The following is a 19004-nucleotide window of genomic DNA, read 5'->3' on the forward strand; positions in this document are numbered from 1 at the left end:
GGTGGCAAGTCTATTTTCAATGGCCATCCGAAGACCTGGAACCACAAATTCTACAGCAACCATGGTCTCCTTCCCGTACATAAGAGGAAGAAGAAGAAGAATAAAGATTTTGAAGGTTGCGGCCTTCTACACAAGGTTCCAATCGTTGCCAATGATCTTGGGATTATCTACATCATCGAGGTTTGGGGCGTCTCCCTTCCAATATTCTCTGTATTTCGGTAGGTACACCTCCTCTGTTGCTTGCTCTGGTTCCTCTACTTCGAGCCTATAGCTCTGGAACATTTCGTAATCCTCCATCTGCCAATGGAAGAGCCTGTTCAATGACCCCATCTCATCCTCGGAGCACTCTCCTAGTTTGAGAATCCCTTCGTCGTTGGGCTCCCTGCAGCCCTGTCCTTCGTTCCTCAAGTTGCCTTCTCCTTCAACCTCCGATTTTGAAGATGATGCCAATTCCTCACTAACCAACTGTGTCTCGAGGTCTATGATAAACTTCCTTCCTCCATTCTCCATAGACAGAGTGTTCTTCTTCCAGTTGTGGGTGGCCTTGGCTGCCACCAGCCATCCTCTCCCTAAGATCGCATCATACCCTTTTTTCTTTAGTGGGATTACCACGAAGTCCAGTATGAAGGGTTGCATCCCGATGGTAACTTGCTGGCCCATCACTGTCCCGATGGGTTTGATTCCATGTTGATCTGCTCCCAGCAGATTGAATGTGGATGGCCACAGGGTGGGGTTCCCCAGCCTCTTCCATGTCTCTTCTGGTAGTACATTCACTCCAGAACCCCCGTCCACAATGGTGTCCTTCAGAATGGTCCCCAGGATACCCATTTCTACCACAGCTGGGTGTCTACCACTGCTCAAGGCTAGTAACATCGGGTCAGTCGAAGGGTTGACGGGAGCCTCCACCTGTGGTGCACTCGTCGAAGGGCTAACGGGAACCTCCACCTGTGGTGCACTCGAAGATGCATGTGCAGTGCTTTGCACATTGCTGAGGATGGCGGTCCTCAAATGTGGCATGGAGTCTAGAAGGTCTTTTACCTTTATCGGCACCTCCATCTCTAAGATTTGCCCAATGATATTCTTTTCTGCTTTCAGGCGGGTTGAGGGACTCCTCATCTCCGTGTTCTTCTGTCCTTCTGCTGCCATCTCCCATTCAATGTCGGCCTTAGCCTCCCGCAGTCTCTCCTTCTCTATGCGGGGGTCGGGATAGGTTGCCTTTTTCGCCTGCGCGCGAGTGATTGCCAGCACTTCTTTGTCTTCGCCCCTCTTCTCAATATTGAGCAGATTCACCCCCTACTTAGGGCAGTGTGTGTCATTGTGATCACCGGGGCCACACCATCTGCACAGGCTCTGAGGGGTTTCAGTATTCTGGCACTCCCGAGCGAAGTGCCCCCATTGGTTGCAGGCCCTACATTGGATCATTGGTCGGCCCTTGGCATCATACTGGATACGGCTTCCGTTATTGTTATTGTTGTTATTCCTTCCACCGCCGCGTCTGTTGTCCTGGTAACCTCGAGATGATGTCGTTGTGTTGGTTTGTTGGGCCGTACCCGCTGGTGCGAATGTTGTGGCCTGCTCCGTGAACAACACTTGGCTCATTTGCATACTTCGGGTTTTCATGTTGTATGGGCATTCCTTGATGGAGTGTCCCATCACTTGGCAAATCTCACAAAAGGCCTTCTTCGGGCAGGTGCCTTTTGTGTGGCCTTCTTCCTTACAATCGGTGCACCACACCTCTTCGTTTTTGCTCGTGCTTCCTTTCATGTTCTTAAATTCCTTCAACATATGGTGAATATCCTTTTGAAGAGCTTGCACCTTATTACTTGATGATTCGTCACTACTGCTTTCTCCCGAGGACTTGTCCTTTTTCTTCCATGATGTTTTGTCTTCACTTTCCAAATCCATTGCACGGTTGTATGCGTCATCATACGAAGTGGGCGGTACAATTTTCATCTTCCACCACAGGGATGACTGCAACCCTTCCACAAACCATCTCTTCTTTAGTCCGTCAGCCGGCTGGTTCTCCATCTTCCCCAGTAATTCCTTTAATCATCGGTTGTATGTTCGCACTATTTCATGCTTTCTCTGCTTTGTGCTTAGCATCTCCGCCATGATCTCATTATCATCTCGAAGGAGTCAAAACTCCTTCTCAAAAGCTTTCTGTAGGTCATCCCATGTTCCCACCTTTGTTTTGTCCACATCAGAGTACCAATCAATGGCTACTCCTCTCAGGGTGGTAGGGAACTGCACCACCCAATCCGCTTTGTCAACTACCCTGTTGGCTGACCATATCGTCTCACATGTACGACAATGCCGTACGGGGTCATCGTTGCCATCTCCATTGAATTTAGGCAACTTCTGTTTGCCCACCATCGAGGGGGTCGTCTTCCTGGAGGTGGCTATGCGCCGCTCCCTCCGGCGCCGGTGGTGTGTCCTGCGTGGGTGACTGGAGGTACGGTGCTTTGTCTACTGTGTGTGGCACCTGCAACCGTACAGTTGTCCTCCCCTCCGTTCTCGCCCGCACCCACTCCTGACTCACTCTCGTGATCCTTACTTCGTGGCATAAGGGATAAGTTTCTAAACTGATCCCGAGTCTCTTCGACTAGATTCCGCTGTAACCTTATTTCCTCTAGAAACTCTTCGTGGCTCCGCACCCTACGGTGTTCTGGCAACACGTAGAAATTTCCCTCAGCTTCTGCACCCTCCGTGACACCTCCTTGGTTCCCTTCGGGCCACCCTTTGGCAGGTTGTCCTTCAGCAAGTTGCCTCAGCCTCCGTCTACGTTCTACTTGTTGTTCCAGAATCAAGGCCCTTTGCGTGGCCTCCCACTCGTCCGTTTCTGCTTTCTTATTTCTATTTTTATTTAATAGGTTGGGCATTAATTCCCATACATTTCCATAATTCACAACACATAAACCAGAACACGCCTTTATTAATTCATTTCGTCAATACAACTCATGTCAATATTATGACACTTTTATTTGAATATAGGATAGTCCTTTATCACGATGGGATTCAGGGTTCAATTCCTTCCTGGCCTCGTGCCATCCCACTTCGCTTCCTGACGGCTACTTTCTTCGTACTGTTGAAGAATTTGTTGGCATCGCTCTTCCTAGGCAATCTCCTCCAGACGAGCTTGCTGTGCCAGCGATGCCTGTGCAAGCAGCCGAGGAAGATGGTTCATCAACCGATTTACTGTCGAGCTAACCTCCAGTGCTGTCCACACGGCACTTGGTGGGATTTCCGCCTCCGTGGCCTGTCGTCAGACGTAGGTCTCGATGGCTACCTGGAGCAGAATTGAAAATTCTCTCATCGCAGTGTCTTCTCCATTGTAGAGCTCTGTTTGGGCGTCGTCGGCCTCTAGGTTTATCTCACCAACGGGTAGGCCCATCGTGTCCGTGCGCCATCTGCGTCTTCCGTTCCCGAGTACGTCTAGGCAATAGTGCCAAATGTTTGCCACATACGGGTAAACCTTAAATGCAAAAAGTAAATGCACATAACATAATGGAATTATATTAAATAACCAGTCTCTGTATTAATTCAACAGTCCATGTACATCAAGTGCTTATAATATTAATCCCAGATACGACTATTATGATCCACTTCGAAGGAAAGGTACGCAATATATAATACCCGAAGGGGTGTGACCAACCGTCGCGTCCAATTGCCCTTCGGGACGACTAACTAACTGACCGCCATAACTCATTATCACCAACGACAACATAAACATAATATGACAACATAACATAATGATTATTCCCGGCAACAGATGGTAGGTAGAAGGGCAAAGGGTGTGGTAGGGTAGAAAGGGAGTGTGGTTAGTATAGGAGATGGGGTAGGATAGAAGGTAAGCATAGGGGAATAAGGAGGTAAAAGGTAAGGTAGGGAGGTAGGAGGTGTAGGTGAGGGTGAAGGTATAGGTAGGTAAAGGAAGTGGAGGAAGATGAGAGGGAGTGAGGGAAAATGGAAATGAAAGGGGAGGTGGAAGATAGGAGAATGTGGCGATGGCAAAGGTGAGGAATGGAGATGGGAGTGATCGGGTTTGGGCACCCACTGATAGGACTGGGAGAAGTGGAAGGGATATGCCTTTGCTGGGCAAACAAAGTGTTGAACCTCATTTCATCCTTAAGAGAGAAACTTGATCAGCTCCTGTGCAACTACAAACAAAAGGCTAATAGCAAAGACTCAACAACAACTAACTAAGCTAAGACGACTAACCTAGAAAGCGAAAAAGTGGGGGTCCCCATTTGTAATGGGGCGATGTGTAAATACATCACAATAGGAGCTATGTGTCTTTTTCTATGTGTACAATGAGTTGGAGCAAAGCTAATAGAGTGAGCTGCATGTGATATGAAATAACCTTTTTTTTTTTTCCTAAAATTGTGAGTTTTATACACTGTAGTATAAAACAGGGAGCTTTAATCTGTAAACTTGTCAAATTTTGAGAGAGTACTTGAGTCGAGGTTGAAGCCTCTAGTGTTTTGAGTTGGTGCTCAATTAGAGTTGGAGCTCTTTGTAACTTTGGGTTGGAGCCCATATTTGATTAGTGATACCATGGTTTTTTTTACCCTGTTGGGTTTCCCACTATATAAAAATCTGTGTTCCTGTCTTCTCTATTTCTTGTTCTAAAACTTTTCATTTCAAGTAGTCTAATGTGTTAAAACACTGATTCACCCCCCCCGCCCCCCCTCTCAGTGTTTTTCTGTTTACTTTTCACAAACATGATACAGATCCAACTATTGAAGTGGACATACTCATAAATATTGATGATACACAGAAACATATATCATAACAGTTATTCACGAAGATCTTTTATATGCATTGATCATATATAAAGATAAATCCTTATTGATATCACCATCATACAAAGGAAGGTAATGAAGATATCATGATCATCCATCAGTTACTATCACTATGAAGAGAAGATAGCAGAAAGAGCTTGACCAAGCATCATCTACCATTGTGTTAGATCAGCAAGTTGGAGATTATCTTCATCATAATGTATCACTCAGAAAACTCAGATAGTAAACAACGACTAAATAGAATTAGTACAAATCTATAAACAGTCAGCAAGCATTTAGTAAATCAATCATATATGAAGACCAGTCTTCATAGACATTACTATCAATCAATATTGCTTTGGATCATTCATGTCAAGCTATATTGTAAGAAGGATCAATCAAGGATTGATCAAGGATTACAATCAGCAACCTACTAATCAGATAATTAGTCATCCAATGGATATCAATTTAGTAGTTTGGTATCAAACATATCGATCAGCAAAGATTGAACTTACCGACCAAAGGAGAATACCATCGAACATAAGTAAAATAGGATTATCACAAACCAAGAGGAGTCAAATAAATAAACGATAATCAGCATGGCAGTGATTCACTAAAATGATAAATGCAATAATGAAAGGAGTGTGATCTATTGATATGCAACTAATGTCCAGATTTAGTATACCGATCTAGTGGAGATATTAACAAATATGATTTATAGCAAAGGGTGCGATGGTGATCATAAAAGCAGCGATTAACAAAACTATGCATTAATTAAGGAATGCTGCGATTGGGTTAAATGAACTGATCTATTGTGAAGAGACGTGTCTCCTATCATCCAGAAGATGTTACCGTTCAACCTTGCAAGATATTTAATGGATATCCAATCCATTCTATCAAACACCATTGGAATTTGTTTTTGTTTCTTATTTGTATTCTATTTGGATCTGCTCATTTGAGCATTCTTTGCCTTTGGCATAAGAGGTTGCATATTTCAAAAGTCTACATCAGAAACAGCACCAACATATTGCATATCTGATACAGCAAATCAACCTTCATCACTGTAGGTGATTGGTGAAGTTTATCAGCATAATATTATTGCCAAATCAGACACAGCTTTCATAGAAGGAGGTTCGAAGCATATATCCTATATTGCCACATCAGAAAGAGCACAAATCTCTCTTTACTTCTGCAGAATTAAACATCTCATTTACAGCATAATATACACTGTCATATCAGAGATTTCCTATTAACTTTCATATCATCATATCACAAGTGATAATTATTGTGAATCAAATCTATCATTCTTGTATTGAATAGTATCAATTATCGTTTCTTTAAGTGTTATTAGAGAATTTGTGGAAAGAAGTCTCTAGCAATTGATTTGCAAGACAATTGTTCCCTAATTTCCTGAACAATAACATAAGGGGATATTACATAACATCATCCAGCTTAGCTCAATGCAAGGTCAAAAGCATGACAAAAAAATCAATCTATGACTAGGACCTATCTGGATCCCTAATGCAAGTTGGCATTTTGTGAAAATTTACTGTCATAAAAGAGTATTAATTGCTTAAATTTGGATTTATTCTTATTTCAATCTCATCTTGCAAAAGGTGGACTTTATCCAAGGGATAATAATTGCTGATTAAATTATTGCCAAACAACAGACTTGGAACTCAATAGGTGGGATAGTTCCTTTGATATCGATTACAAAGAAGGGAGCAAACTTGGTTAATTTTAATACAAATCAAACTAAGTTACATTTATGCTAACGATTACATCCAAAATAATTTCAAAATCATAAAGCAACTCATTCCCTATATTAGTTTATTTATTTTCAAGAAAAAATACCACTCCATTTCCTAGTAAGATAAATGCTCCTCGTGCTAACTAAAAAGTATTCCTATCTATAGATAAGATATGATTTTCCTGAGTACAATCCTGACTTAAAAAATTTTAATGGTGGCAATCCTATAGAAGAATGAATAAAAAGTATGCCATGTTAATTAACAATAAGAAAGAGTACCAATTTGATCCTGGTAAAATGCGACGAAGAACACTGCTTTCAAATGTGTGGCTGAATGGACCATGACCAATATCATGCAGTAGCCCTGAAATGATGTAATAGAAGAAACCTGGTTCATGTATCACTTTAAAAGGCTCCAAAGGATATTTACAATCAAATAGTTAGCACTCTACCTACTAGTAGAAATACCATTTTAAATTGAGTATGTACTTCAATTTTTTCTGTGAGAAAGAAGCACTTACCAGCCAGCTTTACATTCATGATATCATTTCGTTCAATATCAAGCTCAGATCCCTGCGGTATGGATGGGAGCAGTACAATTAGAGATTTAGACTCCATGTATTAGAAAATCAAGATAATACACCTCCTTACATTCAAATGTCTAAAAGCATAATCATCAAAAATTATCAATTTACTTGGAATCGTCGAATTTGTTCAATTGCTTTTCCAGCAAGCCAGTAGACTCCAAGAGAATGTTCAAATCGAGAATGCATTGCTCCAGGATACACCAAATAGCATAAACCTAAGAATAATTGCAAGCCATTTGATTTTTAACACATTAAAACAACCAGTGAAGAAACAAGTGAACATAATAAATGTTCCACCAACATGAACCCTACATTGTGAATACGATTGATGTATTGACTTAAGAAAGAGTATATGTCATCCCAATTCTATTTGGGCAGTATCTATCAAGATCCTCTGATCAACCAAGAATAGAAATATGTATATTCAAGAATAAACCAAGCACTCGAAAAGTGTCTTAGATGATGAATATCACTAACATGTGTCTCTACAAAATAAAACATATTAACATGTGTCTCTACAAAATAAAGCATATTGAATACAGATTTGCACCATAAAAAATAGATTCATCTGATGTTGGGGACAAACAAAAGTTGGAGACCCAAACATTTACACAATATTATGTCTAAGTTATGGCTTTCAGTTAAAACCTTTAAATCCTAAATCCAAAGAAAATCTTGAGGAAGGTAGGTGAGCCTACATTCCCAACTATAAGCAATAGGTCAAGATGAAGCTATCAATATAATGAAACCAAACTATATTTTGTATACAGAAAACCTTACCCAATTCTTGTGTGAATTTATGTTTTTTCCTAAAGCAAGATGAAGAAACATAATTCAAAAGATAAGTAGAGACAACCTAACATCAAAGAAATTTTAAAATTACTTTCAATTCAATATTTCAGCACCATTATAAAATTAAAACTAATTATTTAGTCATGATAACTGAATCTTTAGAATGGATGATTAAATTAGTGTGGCAAACAAGGACATGTTAGGCTTAAGACATCAAGGGAAGGAAACTAGCATTGGAGGAAAAATTTAGCCAAAGAAAGAAAGAGGTTTAGGCATACCATGACCTATTTATAAAATAAGAATCATCAGATTGAACAAAGAATTGATTTTCCACATTGTTTGAGAGGAAATTTTATTCACCAATTTATCATCTAGGTAGTATGCATTAACTTGCTCTATTGCACACAAGATGGCCTGCAACTTAACCAATTCGATGACAACTAAATCAATTTCGGTATTTTTTCAGTCCTCAAAATATAGGAATGCCATCATTGGGACAGTTTTCAAATTAGATTTTCAAAACCTATTGCTGTGCAAACCATAATGGTGTGGTTTACTTCGGGGGCAAATTTTCCTAAAGATATAAAAAATATATCCCGTAAAATCTGGAAAAAGTATAGGTTAATGCAATTTTCTTTACATGTGTAGTATAGACTATGAATTTTCCTAAGGGGCACTTTATTATATTTAAATAAGGTTTTGCTTAATATACAATGGCATTTCTGTAGTCACTTCCAATGACGTAGATGTGTTTATATGCATGCATACCAATCTCATTGTTTATTACTCATTCATAAGGTATTTGATTATAGTGTATTTTGTCCAAGGGTAGTTTTCCAAAATTCTTCGCTATCTCTTTTCCTTGCAAATTGTTGTGCTATTTTGAGATTGTCATGTTGTTTCTAAGGCAAACGATTTGTTCTTTTCATTGTATCAAAGTAGTACTGACTCTAATTTCAAGCCCAATTCAAAGAAAATTATTTCTTGTATTCCTTCTTATTTCAAGGCCAGATCTAATGTTGCCATGGTTTTTAGAGTCTTCCAAAGCCTAATTCATCTATACTGGATTTGTCTTCCTCTAACATGATCCATATTTTTCCCCGAATTTAAATATGGCTTCAATGCACCTTGTCCAATCTACGCTACTTTGCCTTGCATCACTAGCAATGTCTTTGCAACCTATGTTGTCTTCACCCTTTATTGTTGAACATCTACTTTAATATTAGTTTCCATATCACCAATATAACCTCATCAATTAGCAAAATTTTTAAAAATGGACTCTAACGTTGGGTTGGAGAAACTCCTAGGTTTGATTTGTACCTCCTAAAAAATCCAACTAGAAGCTTATCACAAGAGACAATGCCTCCATAAAATAAGGAGAAAGATAAACATGGAATGGATTATAGAATGCCATTGGCAAATAAGAGTTTTTTAAAGGCATCATTTTCCTCATTTTTGTCGTGTAAAGTGAATATATAGACCATGAGGTTTGGAGATAAACTTGTGGCCTTATGTTTCCCTCTAGGCTTTATTGTACTTGACATAGAACAAGAACTTGTACGTATCAAGTACTAGTATTTCTAGGAACCAGTACCAGTGCTGAGGTAACATAAGGTGTGAAAATGCTACCATTATACAATATAATTATCTCAGCCCTTTTTTTTCAAATGACAGGTGAGCACATACCCCAACTCCTTTACCAACAACGTGTAGAGACATACATTCACACTGTTGTATTATCTTTCATTGATATCAAAGATTGTTGGCAAGGTTTGTTATCATTAATGTCAATGTGTGGCTGGATTAATTGTTATTGATGTCAAAGGTGGTATCGTTAATCTTTTGTTGCAATAAAAAGGTCATAGGCCACTAATCATTATCCATTACATTGAAGGTTGAGATTAATACTCATCTTTACATTCATACTCTTGCATGATCAAATTAAATTCCTCTCTAATGCTGGCCAACTTTATTTGGTATGAGTAACAAAAATAAAGTAAATACTTGTTTTTGGCCGACTTCATGATTATTTACAAAGACCAAAGCGTTGTTAATCGGCCAAGTAATATATATAAAGTGAGCAAATGAACTTAAATAGTGTGTGAAAGAGATGTGGCAGCAATTAGAATTAAGGTAGTGAGCTATCATTAAGACTAAAGGCAGCGCTGGAAATTAAAAAACATATTAAACATCTGATCACTTAATGACAGCGATTAAAATTTTGTATAGAGCAGTGTTAGGGGTCAATAACACATGTTAGTTGTAGTTGGGACGAGTGTTTATGTTTACGTGTATGTTTATGTTATGTTGAGTCGCCGAGAGGTTCCCGTGGGGTAGTTGGTAGTTAGTGACGGTTGGCAACTTGGCCAACCATCAAGTCTATATATCATTTGGATGGAACCTCGGGAAGGGGGGTATTGTACTGACATATTCTTGAGAATTAAATAAAGATATCATCCTTCTAGTATAGCTGGTTGTTGTTGTACTTATGCTTTGATATATGAATGTTCTGTTACATGAATAGTTGGTATGTGTGGAAACTACTTGTTTTATCCGTGAGTTCACCAACCTCACATTAAGGACTAAATGATTTGATCTATGAATGTTTTGTTACATGAATAGTTGGTACGTGTGGAAATTACTTGTTTTATTCGTGAGTTTACCAACCTCACATTAAGGACTAAACATTTTGGCACCATTGCCTGAACGAACCTGGAGATAACTATGGCGGCAGGCGGAAGGAATTAATGGGCCGGCCATTCAACTATCAATTAATTGTCGTGGATGGCAACACACACGAAGAAAGTACCACGGAAGAGGCACGAGAGGATCAATTGACGACAGACTTGGTAGAGTTGTGGGACATGTCGGTCACACAATACGTGCAGAGGGAGGCTCAGGAGAGAGCCGTCTCTAAAGGCACGGTACGTGGTGAACTCACCGTCAACACTCTTGTCTTTGACCTACTCGGAAGTATTCCAAGGTTACTCACCAGAAATCTGATTGTACTTCAAGACCGAAGGGAGGAAACTGTACGGGAACTCCATCAGCAACAAGTACTCCAAAGGTACAAAGAGTGCAACCGTAGGGAGGAAGAGGAGAGGGAGACAAGCCGACGCCGTACCTCTGGCACTTAATGCCCCTACGGCCAAACAAAGACAAACGTACCACTGCCACTGAAGGAGTAGACGAGGGAACGGTACGGAGATCTCTTCATATAAAGGAATAGGCCGAGCGGAGACAACGGCTAAGGAAGGTTGTTGACTTGAAGAGCCCTAAGAAACGTAGCAGAAGTCGAAGTGTGAGTCGGAGTCGTAGTCGGGAGAGACAAAGGCCGTGTACGTGGAAGGAGTTGGCGGAGGTGGCAAGGAACTTGCCACTTCTAGACGTAGCAGAGGAAGATCTCACCGACCAAGCCCCACACTCGACATCGAGTGAAGACTCGGGAGTCAAGTCGCAGAGCAACCCGTCGGAGTATTCCAAACAAGGAGAGGAGGCGGTACGGGACCTACACGAAGAGGTCGCCAATATTTTTGAAGCAACATTATCCGGCATCAAGATTTTGTCCCTGTCAAAGGAAACCAAAATAGGAGGGTCAGATCCAGGAACCCCAGGAAGGAGGGACTATTATCACTTGAACCTGCACCCCTGTTTGCTAAGCTATCAACTCAACAGGCTTGTGACACATGGGAACCCTCCTAGGCCTGCGGGTTGCCTAAAAATTGGAGTGAACCTCCAGAGTAAGCTGGTTCTTTTCAAATTCTGCACCTAAACTAACAGTTTCTTCCAGGAAAAGAGTAAGGAGGAGAACATGTAAAACTAAAATGTAGATCTAAGGTGATTGCACTAGATGATATGTTGAAATCCAACTAAGCAAAAGATACACAGTATAACAGTGATAGTAAAGCTCTTTTACACTAACCAACAACCCCTGATCTTTGCATCAATACTTCATAATAAGGCTGGATAATCACAGTCCTAAGAGGAAAAAACTCCTTTCACAACCTAAGACTGATAATTACTAAAAACACAGCTTATGACCTGCAAGAACATATGTATTTTTGTATAAGGCATCAACAGAAAGTGCAATTTTAAGGGGGGCAAAAAGCCAACCACAAAGAACTGACTAACACTAAAGACACAATAACAGAAAAGATGAGAAGTAGAGAGGTAAGCCAAGCTATTATCCCTGCCAAAAAGGTATCACCAAGCTTTATAATTCCTGAAAATGTGTTACAAAAACATTCCTTCCTGCAGAGAGAACTCAGAAATTACAGTCTGCTAAAAAGATGAATGAAGAAGAACCCTAACAAAAATGAAGTCTTCTAGTATATATGCTTTTGCCAAGGTAGTCAAAAAGACTCCACCTCCTCCTCTTAGGTCGAGCAGACTCAAAAAACCCACTTTTAGGGCCCCAAACATGTCTGAAAGGGAATGTACTTGAGCCAAAAAGTCAAGCCACCCATACTGTAACCATAAGAGCCCTTAAATGCATCATAAATGACTCTGAAATACCCCTGACAGGCCTGCAAGCCTTCATAAATGCAAAAAATATCTCTCTTTGACCTCCTAATAAATGAAAACAAATATCTGTTAAAGTGATTTAAAAAAAATCATTACCTAATTGAACATTTGTTTGATTTTATTTTTATATATTTAAAGTAAAGATTTTAATAACATAAAAACAATAAAATTATTTTATTAAAGTGATAAATAAAATAAATCACTTTAATAAGATAATTTTATTAACTTTATTTATTAAATAATAAATGTAATTTAGAAAAAATATTTAATAAAATGTTTTATTTTATTTTCACTTTAATAAATAATTTTCTTTATTATATTTATTATTTTATTTTTTTTACTTTAAATATAAAAAGGAAAAAACAAATGTTTAATTTGGGTAATGGTATTTTAGACCATTTTAATGAAGATGCATTCATTTACATTTATTTAAAAATACATACTTCTTAAGTGATTTATAATATCACTTAATAAGATATTAGATGAAATAAAGCATTAAGTGATATTATAAATCACTTAATAAGCATGCTAATAGCTTATTACATGGTCTCTTGCATTTCACGTGGCATAGAAAGGAGAAAAATAAAAATGCAAAGGCAAACATGCCTTAAGGCAATTCGATGATATTTTTAGGGGAAATATAACCCTAAAACTCTCATTTCACTCCTCATTTTGCATTCAATTTTTTGGAAACTTCACTTGGAAGCTCTGTTGGGCGCCGCTAGGGTTTGGACTGGGCATGAAAGGAGGAAAATTGGTCATTTGCTGTTGCTGGGCGTAATTCTGAGTGCTGGGCCTATGGGGCTTTTGCAGCCTGATCTCCTTTCTTTGCATTTGTTGATTCTGGGCACATTTTGTTGACGCTGATAGTTTAAAACTGCGAATTTCTTCGCACCTCCTTGGCATTCGATACTTATCTCTGCTGCTGGGCGTGGTTTTCTGAGAAATGTTGGGGTGCCCCCATGAGGGGTTTGGAGGTTGAAAAGAACTGTGACTATCCGACAGATTTGAAGGCATATTTATGATATTTCTTGTGTGTTGGGCTTGATTCCTCCTTGGCATTTCTCTGTTGGGCGCTGCCATGTCTAATTTCTTGAAAACTTTTTAAGGGGGGAAACCAGGCGTATTTCACAGCTTTCAAAGATTCGAATGGGCCTTTTCCAAAAAATAATGCAGACTTTCAAACTACCGTGGTAAGCCTTATCACCTGTGAATTCTCATTATGCAAAAATTATGCCTTTATAGTTGTTTATATGAAAAGACCATTGTTTGACAAAGCAATGCGCGAGATTGCTTTTCCTGGATTTTTGCATTTGTTGGGCATTTTCGTTTTTTACCCTCTGCTGTAACGTGATCTTCTTGCTGGGCACTATGTTTGACCGTAGCTTGATCTCTGCATATTCCACCTATTCTGAGAAAATACTGGAAACCCTCTGTCTTCATTTAGCAATTTGATCTTTCTCAATTCTGAAAATAATTTTCTGATCATAGCCTCTTTTGAAAATAAAGGTTTAATCAGATTTTTCTAAAAAAAATACTGAAAAAAAATGTGAAAACAATATTGCTGTGTGCTGGCCATTAATGACTGCTTCAGGCGATTTTCCCTCTGTTTCCATTTAATTCGATCTGTTCTGTTTTGGTTCTGATTTTCTCTAAGGACTGAAAATGGTGGAAAAAGCATTATAAACCCTCCTTTTGCTTTTCGAAATTTGGTCTATGCCTGAAACTGTTAAAAATATTCATTTTCTGAAAACTCCAGTAGCTCTAGTAAAAGCAGATGATGCTTCTCTTCATTTTTATCTCATTTGGTTTTCAAAAAAAAGATAATGGCATTTAGCAATTCTTTACACATTCAGCTCATATCTGAAAGGCTTATATTGTAATGGTCGAAAATCCTTGATTATCATATCTTCAACATTGATGGTTGCTTATGTCATAACACCTTATGCTTGATGTATTTCCACCATCGTTCAGCCACTAGTATTAACCCAGAACGCTGAAAATTCATTGCTGCTATGATGTTCTTTTTTGACATGACTGATTTTACCATCTCCGAATCTGCTGTGATTGTTCCTTTCATGATTTATCTCAAAAATAAAAATCTTATGACTGTATCTTACCACTGCATCTAGTCATAGGGACTTACTGTATCATTACTGAAAACTGATTGCATGCCTCTGAAAATTGATCATTGTGATTATATCTTTGATTATATGCATCCCTTCTATAATTGTGTTTAATGGTATCTTGCATTGTGTTAGAAAATGTCTTCGTTATGATTCTGAAAATGCATTGTATTCCTTACTATTCGCTGCCCATTGAGTCTGAAAAACTGAATGTTGCATTTTCTATACTTAGTGTACAGCTTTAAGTATGCACTGCATATCTCATTAGCATGCGCAAATACCTTGTCCACGTCCTTTAGAAAGGACAGCCTTCATTCATGCTTATTTGCTGATCATGTGATCGCATACTTGCGTTTTGTTACTCTTTCTCTATCACCAGCTCTGACATAACTTAATTGTATGAGACCTTGCTATTGTTTCATATGAGCTGGGCTCAACCCTTGTGGGAGCCTCATTTATCCCCACTCATTTGTGAATTTTATGACCAGCAAGTTGTCCTTTTTTCTAATCCTGCACATGAAGCAAACATGTTAGCAAAAATACGCATATGTATGGTGATTTTCCTTTGATCTGATATTTGCCTTTTGAGATCTCTCTGTGACGCTAGTTATATGCATCTGATGCATGTAGGGATTATATATATATATATATATGCGTGCATTAGTACACATGTTAGGAATGTAGTCAGCCATTGCTTAGAACAAAATGTTCTAACGCATTGCATATTTTAACTCTTTTGCAGATACCAGAAAGAAAGCAGATACAGACCAGGGTGAAGTAGCAAGACAAATGCAACATCGAGTCTACTCCAACCATTCTAGTCATTCAGGCAATGACTGGTTCCATTCTCAACATGCCCTCTTCATTTTTTGTACTTATGTATACATATCTGTGTATTTCTTTTCTGCACCTGATGCATGTAGCAAGTCTCACGGCTCTTTGTGTGGGATGCATGTTTGAATATTAATAAAAATACTTCTCCTTTTGATGAGATGTCTCTCTCTTTTGCTGTTACAGACTAGAAGTATTTAAAAATACCATCTTTAGCTCATTCCTTAGTGCAGTTGGAACACCAAAATAGAGAAGTAGTACACACTTGTTTCATTTTGTAAAAACTAGCATATCTTAACCTATTTTTCAGCTAGAAGCGAAACATAGGTAACAGGGACTATAGGAGTGAGGGTGACCAAAGCCCTGTGGACAGGGGTCCAACCAGGTCAAGAGCGTACGGTACCTTCTAGACACATAATACCTTCCGGGCATATAGTAGCTTCCAAGTGCTACATAAAACCCTCCAAACAAAAACAATGGCACACACCCCAAAGAAACAAAAGCTTCCAAAATTCATGGGCTACGAGTCGAAGGACCCCGTGCGACATTGTAAGACATGCATGACCATTTGGGAAGCAAATAGCCACGACGACAAGGATTACTGGTTGAAGGCATTTCTAGCCACTCTGCGAGGAATAGCCATTGAATGGTATATAGACCTGGATGCCCAGTATAAAACGTCCTGGAACAGTTTGAAGAAGGCTTTCCAAGAGGATTTCAAACTCCTATGGGATGACAATGAAATTGTGGTGGAGATTTACAATACTGTTGACGTGTATTTTGTACACTGCCTAACACAGAATAAAATACCCAAGGGTACCTTATCCTCTCTTGAATAAAGCCTCTGATTGCTGAAGATGTCGCAAAAAAGGATCAATCAGGATGACTCCAAGGTTCTTCGATGTAGGGTCTCTACGTGTGGATAAGCTCTCTGTGGTATGATGTGATTTGCTGGAATCACAAGGGGACTTACATTTGATGATTGAATGTCTGATCTGCTTTGAATATTTGCTGGAACACAAGATTTTACTAGCTTTGACTTGAAAAAAGGAAAAAAGATGAGGGCGAGGAAAGGCTCTAATCCTAACACTAAGAATGTAAGAACAATGAATGATCATTGATGAAATTCTAACTAAGTCTTGTTTTGACATCACAGGAACATATCAATGAAGAAGCGACAATTGAAGTTAAGCTTAAGCTGAATGATTCCAGTTGACTACACAAGGCAAGTTTGCAATCAACAAACTGCTAGTAGCATGGATATACGAATTCCACCATCAATCAAGCACATTTCTTCCACTCATCTAATCATAAAATCAAACATGAGAAGTATTAAGACCATGCAAATTGTCGAATCGACCCATAAATTTCACCATTTCTTCAATGAAGTTACAAGTCTTTTACAACAACATCTTGGCAACAATCTTTGCCTTCTCTCTCTACTCTATTCTAATTGCTATTCTATCAACTAGCTAATCACCTTCTAACTACTCTCTATCTGTCTTCTATTAACTGCTTCTATATCTATATTCTCTTATCCATTACAAAATGAAATGCCAGGGCTTATATAGTGCCCTCAATACAATTCGATGGCTTAGATCAATTCGAGATCAATGGCCAAGATTCAACAATGAAAAACCCTAATTAGGGTTTGTTACAACCATTACATAACATTTAATGCTTGACCAATGATAAAATTGTATTGCTTGGACACATGTCCTCTCTAGAAAATTCCACCAATGGATAGCTGGGGTAGGTACATCGGAGTTTGTGCCACCTTCCATGAGTTAGGTACATTGAATCTGGAAATGCTGAGGTGGACCAAACTGACTGGAGAATTGATGACTAGGATGCCACCTTGTCTGACACTTGTAACTTGGTAAATATTCAACTTGATGTTGTTGAGAAGCTAGCTTTAATTAATTCATCTGGTACTATCTGCTTCTTCAACGAACCCTTGTTCTAACTTCTTGTGTCCTTGATGTGCAGGATGATTGATGTACCTCGCCTTGGAATACCGGATTGGAGAAGTCACCCTTGATGACGTTAGTCCAAAGAAGGTCGTCCTTGTCGATGCTAGGTTGGAGGAGGTCGCCCTTGTCCTTGCTTGATCGTCCTTGAGGAGATTGTCCTTGTCGATGCTTCGAGCTTGGGAGTCGCCATCTTGATACCTACACAACATTTCACAATTAATAATATATCTTGAAATCTAAAAATTAAACTTTAAAAGGAAGATTCAAGATTTTAATTAGGAAATTTCATGATAGATCTTGAGTTATCATTTCCTAATTTAGGATTTTCACAGCAAAATTTAAATCTTCAAAAATGGTGCCAAGGTGATTACGCCATACCTCCACTTGGGAATTAATTCTAAAAAATTGATGCAAAAATAGGAGAATTCGCTAGGCAAAATGTAAATCAAGACTCCCTTTAGCAAAATGCGTCCCCTTTAGCTTGGAAAAGAACTCCATCTTCCACTAGCTTCTTCAAGATCTGGAAATTCGCCTTCAAATGTCTTCAAAAATCTGGAAATTATCCTCCAATCTAGCAAGAAATTTGCCTCTCCAATAGCCTTCAAGATGAATTTCGCCTTCCTTAGTCTCCACACTTGGTAGAAATTCGCTCCACACAAGCTAGATTTCGCACCTCCTTCCTTGCCTCTCCAAATCGCACTTGAAACAATGAGTGAATGATTTGAATAATGAAAAACACACCCCAAATATATAGAGTGCTCACCATTTCACCTCCCCATAAAACTAAAAAGGAAGAGGCCGACTTAATTAAGCAATAAAAAATGATACCTCAAGCGCTCTTCTTTTAAATTTTAAATTAATAATAATTAATTTCGAAATGCCTCAATTAATAAAAAAACGATTTTCCAAGGCTCAAAATTAATTATTAAATGCTATGCGATTTTCATTAAATGCCAATTTGATTTAAAATATTTTGGAGTTTTAGCGAAATTGGCATTTAATGTGTTTTAGAGGACATTGGCGCCTAGGCATGGTAAAAATATCACTTTGTAAGAACCTCGCCTTGGTCCCTGGGAGAGGGACAGAAGCGCCTTTTTCATTTTTGGCCTTGTATTTCTTGCTTTTCATGTTCAAAATCTCTTCCTGGACGTCCAAAATGGCATTTTTGTTTGGAATTTTGAGTTTAATCCATGTGATCTTTGGAAGGAGTGTGCCTTAAAGCATTTTCGCCCTGGTCCCTTGGTGAGGGGCAGGAGCGATCTTTGTCTTTGTCCTTGATCCTTGTCTTTCAAATCACCAATTCAATTTTGGGAATAAACAATGATCTTCATTCGTCCCTTCAATGCACGTTTCACTCGCTTTCTTAAGGCAAAATGAGCTCATCCAAGGATTTTCGCCCTGGTCCTCCAGTGAAGGACAGGAGCGATTTTTACATTTGAGTCCAGGATCGTTGATTTTTGGGGTCGATTCCTTGTTCATCGTCCTTCGAAAGACATTTCCCATCTTGTATTACCTTGTCTTGCATTGGCTTTGAAGAAAAATTGTTGATTTCATGAAAATCGCCCTGGTCCTCCAGTGAAGGACAGGAGCGATTTTTAGTCCATAGCACAAATTCTTAACCATATCAATATCGAATTACT

The 19004-nt window shown here is 38.9% G+C and overlaps 1 protein-coding gene across 1 annotated transcript in view; it reads right to left on the reverse strand.

The window, feature by feature from the left end:
* Positions 1-3015: 3015 nt before the first annotated feature.
* The window catches only part of LOC131059998 (uncharacterized), a 95225-nt gene continuing 79236 nt past the window's right edge, over positions 3016-19004 (reverse strand). The window contains exons 5-8 of the mRNA XM_059210832.1: positions 7227-7333; positions 7053-7104; positions 6811-6895; positions 3016-3154 (exon numbers count right to left, since the gene is read on the reverse strand). Coding sequence (XP_059066815.1) covers positions 3016-3154; positions 6811-6895; positions 7053-7104; positions 7227-7333 — 383 coding nt within the window. The remainder of the gene's footprint in view (positions 3155-6810; positions 6896-7052; positions 7105-7226; positions 7334-19004) is intronic.

The sequence above is a fragment of the Cryptomeria japonica genome, chromosome 1, assembly GCF_030272615.1.
Source record: "Cryptomeria japonica chromosome 1, Sugi_1.0, whole genome shotgun sequence".
In the NCBI taxonomy this organism is placed as follows: Eukaryota; Viridiplantae; Streptophyta; class Pinopsida; order Cupressales; family Cupressaceae; genus Cryptomeria; species Cryptomeria japonica.